Here is a 21,139-nt window from a genome sequence, read left to right as displayed (position 1 = left end):
TGAATATATCTTGTTCAAATTCAGACCCCAGTACCTCTCCTTCCCCTTCCCTCTTCTTATCCTCTGCTCCCTTTCCTGTATTTTTTTAAATTAATTTCTTGTGAATGTACACAAGAGTGAGATTCATTGTGGTACATTGCTATATGTACATAGGAAAGTTATGTCAGATTCCTTCCACTCTCTTTCCTTTTCTCCTCCCCCTCCGTTCCCTTTATTGCCCTTTGCTCCACTGAACTTCTATCCCACTCCCCACTTCTTGTGGGTTAGCTTCTACATATCAGAGAAAACATCCAATCTTTGGTTTTGGAGATTGGCTTATTTCACTTCGCGTGATAGTCTTCAAATCTGTCTATTTATTGGCAAGTGTAATAAAGTTATTTTTCTTTATGATTGAGTAATATTCCATTGTGTATATGTACCACATTTTCTTTATCCATTCATCTGTTGAAGGGCATCTAAGTTGGCTCCATAGCTTAGTTATTGTGAATTGGGCTCCTATAAACATTGATGTGGCTTTGTCACTGCAGTACAGCTGATTTAAAATTCTTTGGATATAAACTGGGGAGTGGTATAATTACTCAATTAGTGGTTTCAGTCCTAGTTTTTTGAGGAATCTTCATACTGCTTTCCATAGTGTTTGCATGAATTTGCAGTCCCACTAACAGTGAGTGTACCATTTCCCCCACAACCTTGCCAACATTTATTGTTCTTTGTATTCTTGATAATTGCCTTTCTGACTGGAGTGAAATTCCAGTGTAGTTTTAATTTGCATTTCTCTAATTGTTAGAGATGTTAAACATTTTTTCATATATTTATTGACCACATTTCTTCTTTTGACAAGTGTCTTTTTAGTCCCTTTGCCCATTTATTTTATTTTTTTTGATGTTAAAGTTTGGTTAGAGATTTAGCTTTTCGATCATTTAAGTAAACCATTCTTGTTTTTCTATTTTTCAGTTCTTTGGTTTCTGTTCTTATCTTGATGATTTCTTGCTTTGTGCCTTATTTGAAATTAATATGATATCTATTTTCAAATTTCTTAAGGTAGGTGCTTAGACCTTTTATTCAAGACCCTTTCTCTCCTAATGTAAGAATTTGATGCTAAAATGTTTTCTCTACACACTGCTTAAGCTGTATCCTACAAATTTTACGTTATATTTTTGCTTCCATTTAATTCAAATTATTTTCTAATTCCCCGTGACTTGCTTCTTACCCTATTGGTTATTTAGAAATTATTTTTAAAAGAATTCTAAATAATTGCGGACTTTCCAGATATCTTAGTTTCATTTTGATTTAAGTTAGTAATGCTGTTTAAATTTCTTATTGTCTAATAATTTATGAGATTGAAAACATTTTATTTATAGCAAAGAATGATAGCAATGTTAGATAAATTTCAATGAAGGCTAACTCAGTGCTTGTGCTTGTTCTGAGTAGGTGGTGTGTGTGAGCTCATTGCTTTGAGGAGGTTCTCAGTTATACTTTCTTTTCAGCTGAAGCTATTGATGCACAGGAAGAGAAATTAGAGAACTTGAAATTCAAATCCAGATGGGATGTTCCTGCGGCCTCAGTTCTTTTCTATTTCTTATTATTGCTCTCTAATTTAAACAGGCTTTTTACCTATTAATTAAATCTTGTGTTCATTATTTTCCTGTGGGTTATAAGCTGAAGCTATTACACTTTGTTTCTCACATATATTAAATGTATTTTTATTTAACTTGAAATTTGCTTTAAATTTTTCATTTTATACAAAATACAGTTAATGATCTTTTATATTTCATGCAGTTAGACTTCTTTTTCTTTTTCTTATGACTTACTTGGAAACTTTTAGGCCTAGAAAATCCTTTCCATTGCCAAAATTAGATCAAAGTTTGCCTACATTTTCTTCTAGTTTTTAAAAAGTGGATTTTTTAAAGATCATGTACACTGTGTTTATTTTTAAAATTAATTTAGAACTTATTTTTCTGTGGTAGAATCTGTATTAGATTTTTTCAAATAACTGTACTCCCATCACAGGCCCACCTAGAATTGAGTCTTCTTTCTCCCAATAGCACATTCTGAATCCTTACGTGAAGTATTGCAGAAAAAGGCATAGCTGAGATAACGTGTCAAAGTGGAACTTTGGCAAAGCAGGGGGCCAGAGTAAAGGGATATGTCATGGCCCGTGTATGTGACTCTCAGATTCTGCATATTTCAGCAGTAGAATTTAGGGTCTTTAAAGGAAACAAGTGGTTGTTTTAAATAATGTAGGAAATAATGGAGACCATAAATATGTTTTTGTTTATCAGTGATATGATCGGTGCAATTTATATTCTGAATCACCACATAATTCTACTTGTCCCTCTCTTTTGAAACTTTGCATTCACTATCTTTTAATATTTATATTTTCTGCTACAAAGCAAATTCTCTGAAAGCAGATATTCTTTGCCTCTACTTCATTTACATTTTTTGGGATATTTTCCCAGCAATTTTCATAAGGTAGGCAGTCATTAGGAATAGGAAGTAGAAAGGAACTAAAGGAGAAAAGAAGAGAAGAAGAGGAGGAAGAAAGACAAATTGAAGAAGGTTGTATGGAAGAATAGCATGATAAAGGTGGGGAGCCAGTGATATGCAGAGAAAAAATTAGGAAAGTACAATAGGATGACTTGAGTGTCTTTCGTGGCAATTCAATACATGAGACTCTTTCTATTTCTTTCATTCATTTAGAATATTTCCTTTTGTATTAGTCAGCTTTCTGTTACTGTGACAAAATACCTGAGGTGATCAACTTAAAAGGAGGAAAAGTTTATTTTGGCTCACAGTTTCAAAGGATTCAAAGCCCTGTTCATCTCATGGCAGCTGGGAAGAAAGAGGAACAGATAGGAAGGGGCTGGGGTACTAGTATCTTTTTCAAGGTCATACCTCCAATGAACTAACTTCCTTCTACTAGGCTCTACCTCCTAAGGGGCACACCACCTCCCACTAGCATTACAGGTGGGTAATGACTAAGCCTTCAACACATGGGCCTTTGCAGGGAATTAAGATCCTAACTATAGCAGCTTTTCTCATACCACTTGGGGAAGGTACTTTGGAACAAGACTGTAGAGTGAGTTAAATGCCAAGTTTTAAATGTATCCTTTACTTGATGGAGAATTTTAAAAAGAATTTGAACAAAGAGAAATGTAGGCAAAGTGGTGTTTTCAGGTCATGAATTAATAGTGATGGTGTGGATGAAATGATGGGCAGCCTGGAGATAGGAAGACAATTTTGGTCCTTTGGTATAGACCGGCTTCTTAGGCACAGGGCTGAGCTCCATTTCCCTGACAACAAGATGGGGCCGGGTGACTGCTCTTTGCTAAAGAACAGTGAGCAGAGCAAAGGAAACTATCAGCAATGCGAAGAGAGAGCCTACAGCGTGGGAGAAAATCTTTGCCACTCATACTTCAGATAGAGCACTAATCTCCAGAATCTATAAAGAACTCAAAAAACTCTACACCAAGAATGCAAATAATCCAATCGACAAATGGGCTAAGGAAATGAATAGACACTTCACAGAAGAAGATCTACAAGCAATCAACAAACATGGAAAAATGTTCAACATCTCTAGTAATAAGAGAAATGCAAATCAAAGCTACCCTAAGATTCCATCTCACCCCAATTAGAATGGCGATTATCAAGAATACAAGCAACAACAGGTGTTGGCGAGGATGTGGGGAGAAAGGTACACTCATACATTGCTGATGGGGCTGCAAATTAGTGCAGCCACTCTGGAAAGCAGTGTGGAGGCTCCTTAGAAAGTTTGGAATAGAACCACCATTTGACCCAGCTATCCCACTCCTTGGCCTATACCCAAAGGACTTAAAATCAGCATACTACAGAGATACAGCCACATCAATGTTCATTGCTTCTCAGTTCACCATAGCCAGATTGTGGAACCAACCTAGATGTCCTTCAATTGATGAATGGATAAAGAAAATGTGGTATATATATATACAATGGAATATTACTCAGCCATAAAGAATGATAAAATTATGGCATTTGCAGGCAAATGGATGAAACTGGAGAATATCATGCTAAGTGAGATAAGCCAATCTCAAAAAAACAAAGGACGAATGATCTCGCTGATAAGTGGATGATGACACATAATGGGGGGTGGGAGGGGTTAGTGTTAGGGTTAGAGTTAGGGTTAGGGAGGGGGGCAAGAATGGAGGAGGGAAGGACTGTATAGAGGGAAAAAAGGGGTGGGAGGGGTGGGGAGGAAGGGAAAAAAATAACAGAATGAATCAAACAACATTACCCTATGTAAATTTATGATTACACAAATGGTATGCCTTTATGCCATGTACAAACAGAGAAACAACATGTATCCCATTTGTTTACAATAAAAACAAACAAACAAACAAAAACAAACAAACAAACAAAAAAAAAACAAAAAGAAAAAGAACAGTGAGCAGAGGTGGCCACTTTCAGTCTGAAGAAGTTAAGCAGGTGTTAATCTAACCTTACTGTTGTCTAATGATCCTTCTACCACCTGGAGGATACCAGGATAATCCTGAAGCTGGGGAAGCCACATAAGGCAGAAGCTAAAATCCATGATTCATTACTTGGAGGGGAGCTACCCACCCAGAGCATCAGCTAAACTGGTCTTCATGTGAATTAGAAATATTTTTTTTTTTTTTGTCAAATCATCATGATTTAGGCATTGCTTGCTAGGGTAGCTAGTGCAGATGATTTTAACTAGTAAAGGTCATTGTGCTAGGGAGTGTGCGGTGGTGGGGACAAGGAATGAAGGTTAGGATGGATGACAGATGGGAAAGAAAGACGTCTAGGGGAAAGGCAAGACATTGCAGAGGAGAAATGGCAGAAGAATCAAGGAAGACCTGAAGGAATTGTCAACAGAAACAACGGCATCCATAGTAAGAGCTACTTTGGGGAAAGAAAGCAACTACTTTTATTTTAGACATGGTGGGCTTGCTTATTACAGTACAGGCAGATAGAAATGCCTGAAAAATATTGTAAAAACATAGATTTAGTTTTCAAAATTAAAAGGGTGATAGTTAAAATGGGCCTAAAATAGGTGTGCTTGTCAAGATAAGCAACTCACTGTATCAGTAATTGGTGTGTATTTACCATTTGGTTTGAACAATCCAATAGTTAGAATATATATATATGTGTGTGTGTGCGTGTGTGTGTGTGTGTGTGTGTGTGTGTTTAAGACACTCAAAGATATAAATGAAGGTATTACATATATAAGAAATTATTAAAATATGCTGGAATAAAATTGCATGTGACTATGAAAAAGAGTGAATTAGGAAGATCATAATTATACAGGTAGCATGTTCATGTCAGCAACAGTAAGTGCCAAGAGGCAATGGAGTAATGCTAGAAGGAAAATAGCTGTCATCCTATTACAGTTTATTAGAAGTGAGGAGAAAACAAAGACACTTTCAAACATGAAAAGACTGAGCATGTTTAGCATCGGCAGGCTCCCAATAAAAGAACAATTAAAACATATAAGCAAAAAGAGATGAAAATTTGGGGGATATAAGAAAAAAGAATCAGCATAGGAATTGATAAAATAGTAAGTTTAATAACCATTTATGGTAAGTTTAACTCTTTAAAAATTCTTTTAGAGGTGAAAGTAAAACTCTACACAATGATAATAATATTGGGGTAGAAAAACATGCTTAGTAATTGTTTAAAGGGTACTGAGTTCTTTATCTCTTTGGGGAAGAAGATAAAAACATAGGATGTCTTTTGTATTTGTAGGCAATATGAGCAATTAAGTATGCATATTAAGATTTCACAGTAAGCACAGCCTGGGCCTCGTGCCATATTCTTACATCTATAGATGAGGGCAACATGCTTATCTGAGTTCTCCTACAGTTCTCTCCTCTCACACACAGCTCTCTTTCTCCCTCCCATTCTCCCTCCTTTCCTTATTATCTCCTATTATTTTTCTCTCACTTCTCAGGATTAACTGGTCTTTCAAAAGACCACTACAGCAAAATGGTAGCATGCTAACACATCTGGGTTCTTGGCCTGACTTGGCTTATTCCTTAACTAAGTACATGCTTTTCACAGTAGCCCTCTTATGGATTGCAAAGAATACTTCCATAGGAGTGTCAGTTATTTCATTTTCATGAATCTTAACATTTGTTTGCAAATTGTCAAAATTACAAGTGTTAAATTTGTTAATGCGATTACAGTTGTTACTGTACTTTGTTCTCACTGTTGGATGTGGACTTCAGATGATTTTCTAAAGCAAATATACATCCCCCACCCCAGGAGAATGTGTCACACAATCTGTTCTCTCATCTTTATTTTTAAAATTTGTTTCCACTCTTTGTAAAGCTCAATAATAACGTTTCTGACTTATTTTTTTTACATAGACTACTTGAGTTTGAAAGAATTATAAATGTGTACAGAACTTAAAATTACCAGTCACCTAAGGCTTTGTTTCCTTATATTATTACCCTGAAAATATTTCATGTGAAGACAACTGTTTTCTTCAAATAAAAATTCTGTGGTAGGAACAAAAAAAGATTCCACAGTAAGAACTAAATAGGAAAATTAAATCAGAAAGATGGGGGAAAGGTAAAAATAAAATCTGTACACAAAGAAGGCAGAAAAATGGGAGGGAGTGCAAAGAAAAAGCAATAAGTACTCAATAAAGCAAAAAAGTAGAAAAAAGTCTAAAATATATTAGTAACCACGATGAAGAAAAAAGCCATATTCATAAATCGAGAGTCAGACTGATAAAATGCTACATGCAAGAGAAACATCTATAGCAATACCACACAGAAAATGGAAAATAAAAGGACCAAAGAAGTGTACCACCCAAAGAATATCAAAGAAAACAAACTAAGAGAAAAAACAAAGCAGAACAAAGCCATAAACAGAGGCAAAGTGGAACATGTTACATAAAATAAAAATGAAAAACCCTGTTCTTTAAGACGTCAGGCTGAAGACGAACTTGTATGCTCCACAGAGCAACACGTATAAACCTCACACAGAATCAGACAAAAGAGCCATCACCGAGACAATTCTTGATGTAGCTGCAGTAGAATTAGTTGCATCAGGTGGCTGCAAGATTAGGAATAAGGTAGTATTTGGAAAATAAAATTAATAAGCTTGATCTAGTGGAAAAATCCTTTTCAAATGTAATCACCAGAGGATACATATTTGAAATACATTTATTTCAAATATACATGGGATGTTTACAAATGACAAAGAAGAAAGAGGTTGAAAAGGAGAGAGGAGAGAGAAAGAGAGAGAGAGAGAGAGAGAGAGAGAGAGAGAGAGAGAGAGAGTGCATGAGAGGAGAAAACTCCTTATTCCTGAAACTGAAAAATATCCTTGACAACTGGTGGCTTAAGGGTGGAAATTAAGAAATATTAAGAACTGATATGGGCCAAGAGGTGGCAGACACCTGTCATCCCAGCCACTCGAGAGGCTGAGGCAGGAGGAGTGCAAGTTCAAGGTCAGCCTCAGCAACTTAGCAAGGCCCTAAGTAACTCAGGGAGACCCTGTCTCTAAATAAAAAGAACTGGGGCTGTGACTCAGTGGTCAAGTGTCCCTGAGTTAAATTCCCAATGCCAAAACAACAACAACAACAAAACCCTGATGAAGCATGCAAATGAAAGGTACTTAAAGGTAAATACATATTTTTGAATGCTTTCCTTACAAAATGGCAAGAGGTATTGAAAATAAATGGGTGGTACTCAGTTCAAAAAGTTAGCAAAATAAGTAGTTCTGAGGTTAGTAGAGTAGAAATCAATGACAAGGAAAATAAACAATGAAGAAAACTCATGAGAATAACCAAGATAATTTTGAAAAATGGCAAGGCTGGGAGACTGGATCTACCTCATATCAAAACTCTTACTTATGGAGACAGTGAAATTAACACTGGCAGTCAGTGTTTTTTTTTTTTCATAAATAAATATACCAGTGAAATAGACAATGATCAGCTGATTAGCTAATACACACTTGGAAAACATGACTTTGTAAGTCAGTTTAAAAAAAAAAAAGGCTAAACTATTCAGCAATAGATATTGGCACAATTAGATATCCAAAAGGGATAAAAATTGAACTGAAACCTTATACTATACTAAAAAACAATAGTAAAATTAAATGTGAAAAACAAGACTTGAAGGAAAGGTAGGAAAATACATTAAAGTCATTGGAAACGTTTCTTAAGCAAGACTCAAAGCACACATTATTAAAGAAAATATTGCTCATTTTGACATTAAAATTCAAAACTTCTGTATAGCCAATCACATCGTAAACAAGGTTGGTACATGATGAGCTGTATGCCAGGAGAAAATTATCTATTGGAAAATTCATATTCTGAATATAAAAAGAACTCATATGTAGCAATTCAATTGCACATAAATTAGAAAAATGGACAAAGGGTGAAAACCAGTAAATTATAGATAAGGAAACCGCAATGGTCAATGTTATGAGAAAGATACTTAATATCATTAGTTATCAGGTGGTTCAAATTAGCCCCACAATGAGTATCACTTGACACTCATCAAAAATTAAAAAGTCTAAATAGGCCAAGTCTTGACAAGATGTAGCGAGCCAGGTGTCACAGTGTAATTTGGGTCAACTCTTTTGGGAAATGCTTTAGTTGACTGCACACCTCTTGTGTCCCAAGCAAGGCATACAGTCCAGGGCATGTGACCACTTGCAAACCTGTTGGTGTCCCTACTGCTGATCTCAGCAAAGCAATGACCATGCAGTAGACTGGATAAATAAGTATCCATCCTTTCATTCATTGAAGTACTTTTTTCAAGGGTTTCAGTCATTTGCCTACTAAGGATTACTGGAATCAAAGTCAGAGATGTGGGAGAGAGCCTTGCTTTTGTCACTGACTGTATACAGACTTGAGCAAGTTCCTAATCCTGCATGGTCTTAGTTTCCTTGTTGTAGGCAGGGTGGGACTAGGAATGGCTATTTCAGTCAGAATAACCCTTGGAAGTTTTAGAAGCTCACACACCTGCACCCCTTCTCAGACACATCACATCAGAAACCCAAGGTGTGGGCACACTCAACACCCCTTCTGTATCCGTGATTTCACCCCTGCCAGGAGGGATTGGCAGCTTAGACATGAATTTCATTCATAGAAACTTTTACAAATACAGTTTCTTATTTCCCCTGTTGAAGTTTTCACTCTTAAGTTGTGGGTTGTCCTAAGGATTTCCAAGTCTCTCTTTCAGTCGAGTAGCATTCTGCAAGCAGAAGCCTCCTTGCTAAGGCCCCTATCTCAGGGCAAGCAGTTACACTTAACCCAGCAACTAATCCCAGAGGACGTTTTGTTCTTGTAGTTAAGAGGGTGGACAACACTGTGGAATTGTGCTCAGCTCTGCACTCCTGCCCTTACACGTTGTGTGACCCTAGGGAGTTACTTAATGTGTTAGTCAGGTTTTGTGTCTTTGTGACAAAAATACCCAAGGACAATAACTTAGAGGAGGAAAAGTTTATTTTCAGTCCATGGTGGTTTGAGTCCATTGCTCTGGACACATGGTGACACAGAACATCATGGTGTAAGGATGTTTATACTCCATTCAGGGCAGCCAGGAGGCAGAGAGAGAGAGAGAGAGAGAGAGAGAGAGAGAGAGAGAGAGAGAGGGAGGGAGAGAGGGTGAGAGAGAGAGAAAGTAGAGGGTAGGAGACAAAGTGGAAGGTAGGGAATAATACTTCCATCAGCACTAATGTCTAGAGGCCTTGTCTTTTTTGGAGTCTATGGAGCCAGATATGGGAGAATATTTGCAAATGTAGTATGAAATTGCAATCCTTTTTGCTGCTGGGGTCTCAGAAAAATTAAACAGCTGCACATTTTGAAATCACCCCAGCTGACCATCTAGGGTAGGGGAATTCCAGTGAACTAGGAAACCCCCCAATTGCCCAAATACCCACTTTGTAAAATACACATTTTTTTAAAAAGTTCCTAATTACAAAGTTATTTCAGCTGTAGGACAAGAATATTATTCATGGTATCCCTTTGCAAATGGCAATGATTCTCAATATTTTATAATTTATATACACTCCCATATATATATACATGTGTAAATTGCAAAATTACTACATATACACATATATATGTATATATATATATATATATAATTATTTTACACACACACACACACACACACACACACACACACACACACTGCTGGATATCACACATGCTAGGCAAATGCTTTACCACTGAAGTAAACCCCCACCACTGTCAGGGACCAAGAAGAAGTTCTCATTCAGAGAACGTCCTGAGTTTTACGATAAGCAGCAGCCCAGGGAACATTTTGCAGTTGCCTTGCCCTGCACAAACACCCTGCAACTGGCAACTGACAGATTCACAAGGCACGCCCCTCCCCACTCCTGGCTGATAGTTCTGACAGTATGGCGCCTATGGCGCCGTCCCTGCTTCTCTTCCGGGATTTTACCTTCCCGCCGGCGCGAACTTGCACCCTATCAGGAGCCCAATAGAAGAACACAGCCAACCAACCTGCGTCTCGTCATACCCCTCATTCCCTCAGCATAAATACCCGTGTGAACAATAAAAATTTGCAGCTTGATCAGAACTCCTGTCTTGCTGTCACTTCCTGTGTCTCTTGTCCCTTCATTCCTTCTCTCTTAGGTTCACCGTCCTCTGTTGATGTCCCGTAGGTGGGGACACACCACAGTGTCTTTTTAAATTTCCTTACCTTATAAGTTCATATCCTATGCCAATGCTATTTAGATATTTACTTCTAATTGTGGCATTAACAATTATATGAATTAAAATGTGTTCGCTTTCTTTTAAAATCTGAAAATTTCTCAATGCTTTTCAAGATGACTTGGAGATACATATCTCATAGTTTTCATGACAGTGTAAACCATGCTCAATGTAAACATTTGGATAGGTCTGATAATTGGGCAGAGTGCTTTCTGAGCCTTGTTTTTCAGGAAACTCTGGAAATTGCCACCAACTGCAAAGGGAAAAAGACATAAAGTCATAAGGCTGGTCATTCTCCAAGCAGGGCTCCCAGCCACGGTACTCGCCTCTAGTTTCACGTCCTTTCCTGAGGTTGATGAATTCAATAAGCAAGACAGTGATGAGAAGACACTGAGTCGGGGCCCAACTCAGGTCTTATGGAAGGACTTTACCTCCAAGAGAGATTTTAAGAATATGTCCATATGTATCTATGTGTAGAACAAGCATCTTGCAATATTTTTAAAGGGTGGAAATTGAAATCTTGAATGTAGCACAGAACAGATAAGCAGGAAATATTTGCATAGTGACCAAGTGGTGAATTTTCATTACTGACTAATGAGCTTCATTGATATCAGGTGTGTGCTTGGCGCTTGATCCTGATAAAGGAGTTTGCTGGGGTGTGTCAGAGATATGGACATGATCTGTGCAGATGTGATCATTTGGAAAAGAGATTTCCACATCTTAAAACCAATATAAAGGGTAGAAGCTGTATTGGGCACCTTCACTTGCTCCAGCACCTTCTTCCCTTCAGACAAAATGAAAAGTCTTGTGAGTATTTGTTTATACTTCTTGATACCTTTGTGGTGGTGCTTGCAGAGATTGTTCATATGTGATGTCAAAGATTTCAGGGTCTTAGATAGACCCTGTGCATGCTTCTAAGTTTCTGTAATTAAATTAATAATGTCTTTGGCAGAGAGAGTGCTGAGCACTAAGGTGGATATTTGTGTGTCCCTTGTCTATTTTTTTGTGATGTTTACTTAAAAAGAAAAGGAAAAAATGGATATAGGAAGGTAATTTTAATTTGAAAGGTGTTTAATATTAATCCCTTATCTCAGAATTTGTAAGGAATATAGGCATTTTAGAGCAATTACATTTACTATTTTTAAAAATAATACCAGTAATAGTAATAATAGCAGCTGTGGTTTCCCAAATGCATATTAAACTCTAGGCTAATATTTCATAGGAATGATTTCACCTATTCATTGCATCAACATGGCAAGCTAGATAGTATTATTCTCATTTTCCAGATGAGGAGACACAACAGAATGTGTTTTGCAAGACTGTGAAGGAGGGATTTAGGATATAATTTACCCAGGTTAAGCCCTGCTTGCAGGAGCAGTCAGGCGAAATCTAAGCAGCTGAGTGTCATCTGTGTCTATTCCTCCGGTCTAAATTCTCCCTTAAGGCAAAGTATTCCTTCCATGAGTGCTCCTGCTCTTCCATCTGATCCCAGTCTCCATAGTGCCTCACTGATCCAGAATGGAATTCCTTCCCCTCGTCTCTGTCCCTTATTCCCATTTAGTTGCTAAGGGAGAAAGCAAAGTGTTAAGTGATAAAGGCTGTGAGCTTGAAGGGTTCCTCTCCCAGGTCTGTTGATTTTCCAAGAGGAAACCTAACCCTGATCTGTAACCAAGTATATCAAACATGGTGTTGGGTGGGAGGTTATTTAAGGGCAGAGGACCCTCCCTGAGCTCCTTCTAGTCATACTATTCAAGTGGTCAGTTGACCATCATATTCAAATCCCTGTTCTAGACCCACTAAATAGAACAGAGCCTCACAGGTTGATAGAGCAGGAGGCTTGGGGTAAAGATGTGCCTCTGTGCAAGTGGGCAGGCTGGATTTCTGCAGCAGATTTTAGTTAGGTACTCCTCCCCCGCTCCACCACGAGCAATGTTAGGAGTGAAATGAAAAAGGAAGTAAGAAAGTCCCACTGACCGTTCATTAAAGTAACTGCCCTTCCCACAGATCTCCTCCATTGAAAGATTTCAGTGATAGTGAACCTCACTACGATGCTCTGAAGAGAGCACAAAATTGAGGTCGGCATGTTGGATTGGTCAACATATCTGCAAAATATCGGATCTGCCTCTGTGTTAGGCTTGCTGTCTGCTGGCCTGGCACTCACCTGACAGAACCATGGAAGGCCTGGGTTAGCAGGATATAGAGATTTTCCTTGATGCCAACCTCAAAATTAACTGTATTCTAATGCATCCTACTTTCACAGTTTCTTTTAGAAATCCATTCTGTGTTTGTCACTCATGAATCTATTTTAAATCTGTTTTCAGGCTCAAGGAATTAAAGATTTTCTTTTCTTTTTTAACCAGAGGACTTCATTGTTCACAAGTAATCCAAAGCCAGTGTGAATTGTTTTGGGGGCTTACTCATAGTGCAATAAACCCTTCACTCTGTTCACCTGCCCCTGGTGAACAGACATCTCTGCTGTCCAGGTGGTGATCATGTTGGGAACTAGGTGACAAGGGGCTTGTGTCTTATGAGTGGCGTGAAATAAACAAAGCCTGTTGAATGAGTAATGTGTGTGTTTTCTACTTTGGAAGTGGACTGCTTTCCATTTTTGACCACTCATCAGTGTCTCTAGGTGTCCAGGGTCTATCCCCTCTGGTCTATCCCACCCTCAGTGACAACCCCACAGGGAACAGATGTGACTGTTCTATTTTTCAGGTGGCATTTCTTGTGGTGCTGGTCATCTTTGGGACACAGTCTCATGGATACGAGGTATGTTGTTTCCTTAGAAATGCTGGGAGATGTCAAGGAGGGTAAAAGAGAATCTGAAGGACAATAGAGATGGAATTGCAGAAATAACCAGTAACGGAAAAGATGCGGTGATCGTTTCTAACGGCAAAGCCTTCACAAATGTAACCCATTCTTTTAAAATGTGCTCTGTCTTCTGTAATATCATTGCTTCTCCTTTATATGATACAGCAAACTGAAGAAAAGTTTTGCTTTCTTATTTTAGCATGGGCTTTGGACTAGGATTCCAGGGAAGAAGTTTTAGCCTTTAATTACTTGCTCACAGTAATTAGAAAGCTTTATTTGCTTTTTCTGGAAGAACTGCCTTTCAAATGCATGTGATTTATGGAAAACTCATTATATTCTTGTTGTCAATTCTAGGTTTATAACATCTTCAGCCCAAGCAAAAATGGTGGCAGTGTTCAGGAAACAGTGACAATTGACAATGAAAAAAATACTGCTACCATTAACATCCACGCTGGATCATGTTCTTCTACCACGATTTTTGACTATAAACATGTAAGCAGCAAGAGGATTTTTATATTCTTCAAGATTGGTTTTCTAAAGGGCGGAAGGACAGCTGTTTATTGTGTATTTACATTCTAGGATCTAGTCTTTGCAGTTTCTTATGAATTTGCTCACTTCTGCTTTTCCCTTGAAATAATCAAGCAGTTTATTAACAAAAAAACAAAACCATTTCTAAGAAACAATATGATAGAAAACACTTGCATTTGCTTGATCTTTTCAGGCAGAAAGTGGAAGAGTGATGTGCTGTCCATCACAGACTCAGAAGGAGCATAGCATAAGAGAATGACCACAGCAAAGTCCAGCACAGAGACTCTCAAAATATTTGTTGAATGGATAAATGAATAAATCAGAGTTCCTAATGCAAAACATCATGTAGAAAAAGAACAATCACAAAGCAGTCACAACATAGCAGAAAATCAGAGCAACTTTATACACATTTCATTATGTATACAGGAAAAATAATGTCACATTTTTGTAAGAAGGGACTTCTGAGTTTTAGTTACTGGCATTAAAAATACATCTCAGAAAACTGCTCAGAAAACTTATTCTATCCTTCATCCCTTTATCCACTTGTTTTCCATTTGTTCCACCAACACTAATGATGACCCTTCTTTTACCTGGGTACAGAGATATGCACTGTAGGTACAAGTAGGCTGCAGCTAATCTCACTGGACATTTACACAGGCTTTTCTTCTCCTTGTCTTCCAGAAACCTCCTCACATGCTTCCTCCCATTGGTTGGGAGTTCTGTGGCACATTTGAATGTATAGAGTCTTTAAACGATAAACTTTAAAAGAAGTGGTTCTAGAATTCTTTTAAAGCAAATGTCATGGAAATCCCCCAAATGTTTAAAAACCTACAATGGTGAGGATTTGGCTTAAGCCCCTTTCACTCCTCAACTCTGCCCTCAGTCTATTTTTTAGTTTTAGAGACTAGACATTTGTGAGAATTGAAAAATAGGAACTAGAGGAGTTCCTATTAGATACAACCTTATGGAATGTATGAGTATTTGAAATGCTGGAGAGAAAAGTTCCACCCAGGATGAAAATTCAATGGCTTAGGTCCTTTTTGGCTCCAAGGTCCCACTTTCCAAGGTTCTTCTAATTCCAACTTTCTCAAACTAATACCCCTTAAATCAATCTGGGGTTGAGGTGAAGACAGGATAGAGAGAAAAGGAGAGGGAGAGATGTAAGGGAGGGGAGGATAGATGAAGCATGTGTGCAGGGCGAGCGTAGGGGTAGGTCCACTTTATGGAACGGTGGAAATTTCCTGTATCTGATTGTTCTTCTAGGGAAACCTCCAGCCACTTGTGGCTATTGAACACTCAAAATGTGTGATGGAAGAAGCATATTTAACGTATTATCTAATTTGAATTTAAATTTAAATAACCACATTTGGCTAGTAACTATGATATTGGAGAGCACAATTCTAAAGAATGTTGTATTTGACCCCAACCTGGGTCAGAAGCAGAATAAAACCTATAAAGAGACTCAGGACTGAAGTTTCTTAGTCTTTCAAACCCCAAACTGCAGATGCTGATCCCATAATATAAAGAGTACGTGTGAGTCATGGGTGTACCCAATTTAAAAGGGATAGGAATGACAAATAAGAAATGCAAGGGCTATTTTATAAAAATTGAGCACACAGAACTGATTACAGATTGAAAAACAAGGGCAGGAGCTCACTATGCATGCTCAAGTTTTGCCTCCAAGGTGCAGACATCATTTTAAATATTTAGAAGCCAGGGAATCGAGGAGGGGCAGTAACTCTGGTCTTGCTGCCTCAGGGCTACATTGCATCCAGGATACTCTCCCGAAGAGCCTGCTACATCCTAAAGATGGACCATAAAGCTATCCCTGCTCTGGACAAGCTGGAACGGTACATCTACGAGAGGCAGGTAATTCTGGAATACCCTTAAACATGCTCTGTTCCTGAGTCAGTAATACTGGCACCCGTGGAGACATGAAGAGTTAGAGAGAAGATTATAATATTATGTGGTACACAACTTTTCAAAGGGTTTTAACTGTATTTATTTATTGCTTTGAGATCTGGAGTACATCTCAGCTCAATTTCCATCATACAGCCCTAAACTCATGACCTTATAATAAATTTCAGGGTCTTTGTAGAGATGATTGATCAGTCTGTCTTCTTAGAATTGGGCTCTGTGAAATGGCGACTGGCAGAAAAATGAGTAAAGTTGTATATTGGATGATATGAAGATGCCAAGAAACAATATGATACAGTGAGAGTATTCAATACTGCGCTGAGGTTTGACACCCGGGGCTTAGCCTCCCCCTGCAACTTCCACCTTTGGCACAAGGTTTCCTTCCCTGGGTTTTATTGTCACCAGCAGTAAAAAGGCACTATTAATAATGAAGTTTCTCTGCAGACAGAGCAGTTAGAAAGAGAGGATGCCTTGAGATCCCTGATGACCTTTCCTTTGATAATTTGAAAGAGAGGCAGGTGTGGTGGCACATGCTGTAATCCCAGCTACTGGGGAGGCTAAGGCAGGAGGATGGCAAGTTCAAAGCCAACCTAAGCAACTTAGTGACCCCTGTCAGAAGGAAAGAAAGGAAGGAGGAATTTCAGTAGAAGGGCACTTACCCAGTATGCTGGAAGCCCTGAGTGACATCATCAGTACAGAAAAAAAAAGCAATAATGATTTGAAAGAGAAAGTCTGTCAGGATTTAGAATAAGGTGCACAAGAGTTACCCATTTATTTTATGCTTCCTTCTCTGTTGCAGACTATGAACATCATGTCCTCCAACAAATACACCTGGGTCAAGTACAATCCTCTGGAGTCTCTGATCACAAATGTGGACTGGTTCCTGTTTGGGTCACCCATTGAGCAACTCTGCAAACACATCCCCTTGTATAAGGGGGAAGTGGTTGAAAAGACAGGTGAGTACCAAGGAACTGCTCATACGCCAGACCATTTTGGGAAAGCTCCTACGTGCCAGGCACTCGGCTAGGTGCTGTGTGAAACACAAATCAATGAAAACGTGTCCCGATCCAGTTGACTTCAGGAATCAAATAGCTACTGTGAGTGGCAGTTTTGCTAAATGTCATGGACACAGAAAAGGTGAAAGGTCTGTCTCCATGGACTGTGTCGTGAAGTGGAGAAGCTGAGGAGTGAATGTAAAAGGCGGGACGGGAAGGGGGTCAAAGAACAGCTACGAGCCCTCTTCCTTCAAATGTAGGGATTTCAAGTGGGAGAAAGTCTTCTGGAGATGGTGAGACCGTGAGAAGGAAATCATTAAGAAATGCCCTCAGAATCTAGAATAGAATTGACCCAGGAAACAGCAGGCCAAGGAATAGAAGCCCTGTTCCATCCGGGTAACACAGTGCACCATTTATAAATGCAGTAGAGTACCACGCCAGCACATGACAGACACAGAAGAAATTCCCAGAGTAGCAGAAGGTAGATAAAGAAGAAAAGGAGTAGCATTTACTACATTTCTACTGCCCGGGAAAAAAATTTCAATACCCATTAGCACTTTTAAGGCACGAGGTATGCTGCTGACACATTATTTCATAGCATCAGTTAGGACCAAAACTTCCAGGAATTGTCAATCTTATTTAAGTTAATATGTTATTATTCTTTGCTATGCAAGAATAGCTGAAATCTTGGGTAACATGAAGTTACAAGTACATACTTTAGCCAACGTTTACAAAACACGTTGATTTGTTGCACTGTGGTATATTTTTAATGATCTTTTAAACTTTTAACCTTTCCAGATGATATTGCTGCTGGAGGCTGTGCAAAGGCAGGGCTCCTGGGCATCTTGGGGATTTCCATCTGCGCAGGCATTCATGTTTAGGACAGTCACCTACTGGTTTCATCCTTTCAAAGAAATCTGATCTTGGTTTCCACACCGAAGTCAAATTAAATTCTTTCTCAATGTCCCATCTAATTGTGAGATTCAATAATAAAATGTGTTATATTTACAGATATCTGGGTGTCAGTTCTTTTTGTAAGCAGCAAAGGGAAGCCAAGCAATATACAGAAGGAAAATAAATCTTCCAGGATTTTCAATAAAGTGTATAATGTGTGAAAATTCACGGATGGGTCACATGCAGGCCAATCAACTCGGTGTGAGTCTCCACATCTGTCTGTATCTGCTTGTGGAAGCAGCTTCCCATCTGTTTGTCCCAAAGCACTTGAAAGCCTGGGTGGAACAGGGGCTCAGGCAGCAGTGACCTTAACCCAGTGAGGGGGAGGGACATACTCTAACTTTATCAAAGAACTTAACTTCTCAGGTGAACTAAACTATTCCTTCTGATAAGCACTCAGCTTTGAGAGTCATTCATAGACCCTTTAGGAAATATCTTTGAACTTGCCAAAGCAGTAGACTCAGCCTTAATAAACACTATTATGGTATGTGTTGATCTGGAGAGAGTAGAGAGGGAGGAAGGAACAACTAACACCCAGGAAAAGAAGAACTGTACTGAAAACTCTAGTGGGAGTGAAAAGTTAACTGGGATGCCAAGTGAACATATAACTGGAAAGCAATTTCCATCATTTCAAAGAAATTGCACCATGAGGGAAAATTGCCAGATCAAATAGCTGGGTCTCATATAGTCTGGCCAGCTGGTGTGCAAGTTCAGAACAAAGAGGCACTATTTTAACAAGATTTCCACCTGCCATTGACTATTCCTCTTCCTAATACTATACATCTGTTCCTTAATAGTCATCAACTAATATATCTTAAGTACTTACCATTTGCTCAGTACTTACCATGTGATGGATATGCTGGGAGAAGAGGTTCAAGAAAAAGTGACCATAATCAAGAAAGTTATTTTCTCACTGGGTAAATAAGGTATTTATATTTCAAAAATTGATAAGAACACTAAAGAGTGTGTGATAAAGTGACAAGTAAATGGTAGAGTATTTCAGCTGGAACCTTGGTGTTTGTAAGTAATGAAACCCAAATCAAATTTGCTGAGGTCAAGGGAGAAATTTCTTGTCTCATGTAACTAGCCTGGGAAGGAAAGGGATGTTCTGGTCTTGGGAAGCTAGAACTCGGTGCTTGATGGTGGCCAGACTCTCTTTTCCCACTTCTCAACTTTCCTTCTTTCTATATGTCAGCCTCAGCGTCTCATGCTGGTTTTCTCCAGGAGCAGAGAAACATCACTGTCAAACCCAAGGCCTTTATGTTCCCAGCTTCGCTGCCAGTGAGGAGGGGGTTCCTCTTAGTTCTAATCAGTTTTAACCTAAAAATTCTCTGGAGATGACCCTAACTGGCTCACCATGCGGTACATTCTTACTCCTGTGGCCAGGATTAGTACCGGAGGCCTAAGGGTGAGGTCCAGAAACAGGTGTCGTGACTGGCAATCTCCTTTGGCATTTACTACCTAGAAATGAATACTCCCTATTCATTTTTATAATATTGGTCTCATTTTGAAAGTAGAATGCTGTGTTCTGCTTTTTTCTTAACTCTCTCTAAATCAGTTGAGTCACTCCATGTTGTTGTCTCACTGAATAACTGACAGAAGCAGCCGGTGGAACATACCAGGCACATGCCTAACAGGAATATGTTCAACAGAGGCTGCCAGGAGGCTGGGACTCCATTATATTTTCTTGTAATTATCTCCTTCTTAAGGGCTGAGAGAAGAACATATGAGCTCTGTTAACTCACCAGATGTTTACACCATAGACCCTCCCTGGGCCTCAAGAAGGAAACACACCTGGTGCCTCCCATTCATGCTGTAACATAACCTTGGGAAGGGACAGGCCAAGAATTTGTCCCTTGCACCTCCCATGTATGGTGCAGCCCACCCCTTAACCTTCTTTGGAAAAGTTACCTTTGCATATTTTAGGACATGGCCTTAGGCACACAATGCCTGGTCAACAGCCTTGTTCATGACCTTCGGCAACTTCACTCTTTTGTTTGACCCCAACTAATGACTGGAAAAGAGAGAATCCTGAGGTGCTCACCAGCCCCTTCCAGTCTGAAGTGGATGGCACCTCAAGAGTCCTGCAGGGTGTGCCTGAGTGCTTCTGAGAGTTCTCCAGCACAGTCACCTGCTGCCCTCTCCGTGCCCTTGTGGCTAAGGGGATGTGGGTAGGGTACTGCCTGCAGAAACTCTCCGGAGTGTTGGGAATGTTCTACATCTTCGTCTGTGTGATGGCTCCATGGGGATACATAGGTAAAATTCATTGAGCTGTGCTTTTCAAACCTGCACTTCATTGTATTTTATACCTCAACAAAAATGTTGAGATATTTTTAACATTTAAAACACAACTGAATAAAAGAAGGCCCACCCCTCTATAACATTCTCAGGAAACATGCAGGGTGGTGATTTCTGCAGCCCACTGCAGGCTTGGAAATCTTGAGCTCCAGTCTTGAGTGCTTGGAGCTGGGCCTGAGGGCCCCTCGCTGTGGTCCGAGTTCAGGGCCAAGGAGGCTGTGGGCGCTTGGACAGCTGCAGCGCTGCTTGCCGTGGATGGCAGGGATCTGCCCATGTGAAAGCACTGCCTGCACTCACAGGCCTGTGAAACCCCCGTGGGAGCAGCTGTGGATACTACACAGGCTGAACTGTGGGGGTCTCCAGCCAGGCAGGCAGTAGGAGGACCAGGCAGGATCTGGGCACTAGTGGCTCCTGATCCCTTGGGAAACTAAGAGCTCCCAGCGGGCAGATAATGGACACTGGGCAGCAACAGCCTGGGACAGGCAAGCCAGCCCACTCATATTCAGACCTGAGATTGGAGCCAGTTGGCTCAACCCAGAAGCTGGTGAGAAGCAAGAATGGTGGGAACAGATAGAGGGGACACTATCTGGGGTGACCCAAATTAATTACTATGATAGGGAGACCTTCCCCTTAAAGAGGGACAGTTAAAGAATGAGCACTAAGAATCCAGGTCCCTTATTAATTTGCAATGGAGACAACTATGGGGTCATCACTGAAGGGTTCAGACCAATTCCAAAAGGGGGCTCACTTTCAGAGATTATTATGGTGCGCACTGGGCCACCACAGGGAATGCGATTCCCTGGACTCTTAGCTCCAATTTTCAGTTGAGTATATGCTATGGCTAGCGTCTTCATTTCTTTGTTTATTGCCAACATTTTCAAGGGATTCCCCAAGGAATATCCCATAGAGAGATGCTTAGAAATGAGGCATCCTGCCAGGC

General features: G+C 39.6%; 1 protein-coding gene across 1 annotated transcript; it reads left to right on the top strand.

The window, feature by feature from the left end:
• Positions 1-4,774: 4,774 nt before the first annotated feature.
• Gkn2 (gastrokine 2) lies at positions 4,775-17,881 on the top strand. Its single transcript, XM_047523312.1, has 7 exons — positions 4,775-4,889; positions 6,930-7,078; positions 13,412-13,465; positions 13,862-13,999; positions 15,794-15,904; positions 16,752-16,908; positions 17,746-17,881. The coding sequence occupies exons 1-7, from the start codon at positions 4,775-4,777 to the stop codon at positions 17,826-17,828; spliced, it is 807 nt and encodes a 268-aa protein (XP_047379268.1). The 3' UTR covers positions 17,829-17,881.
• Positions 17,882-21,139: the final 3,258 nt, after the last annotated feature.

Source organism: Sciurus carolinensis, chromosome 13, assembly GCF_902686445.1.
Source record: "Sciurus carolinensis chromosome 13, mSciCar1.2, whole genome shotgun sequence".
Lineage (NCBI taxonomy): Eukaryota > Metazoa > Chordata > Mammalia > Rodentia > Sciuridae > Sciurus > Sciurus carolinensis.
Note: the sequence above shows the minus strand (reverse complement) of the source record. Positions and strands in the feature narration are given on the sequence as shown.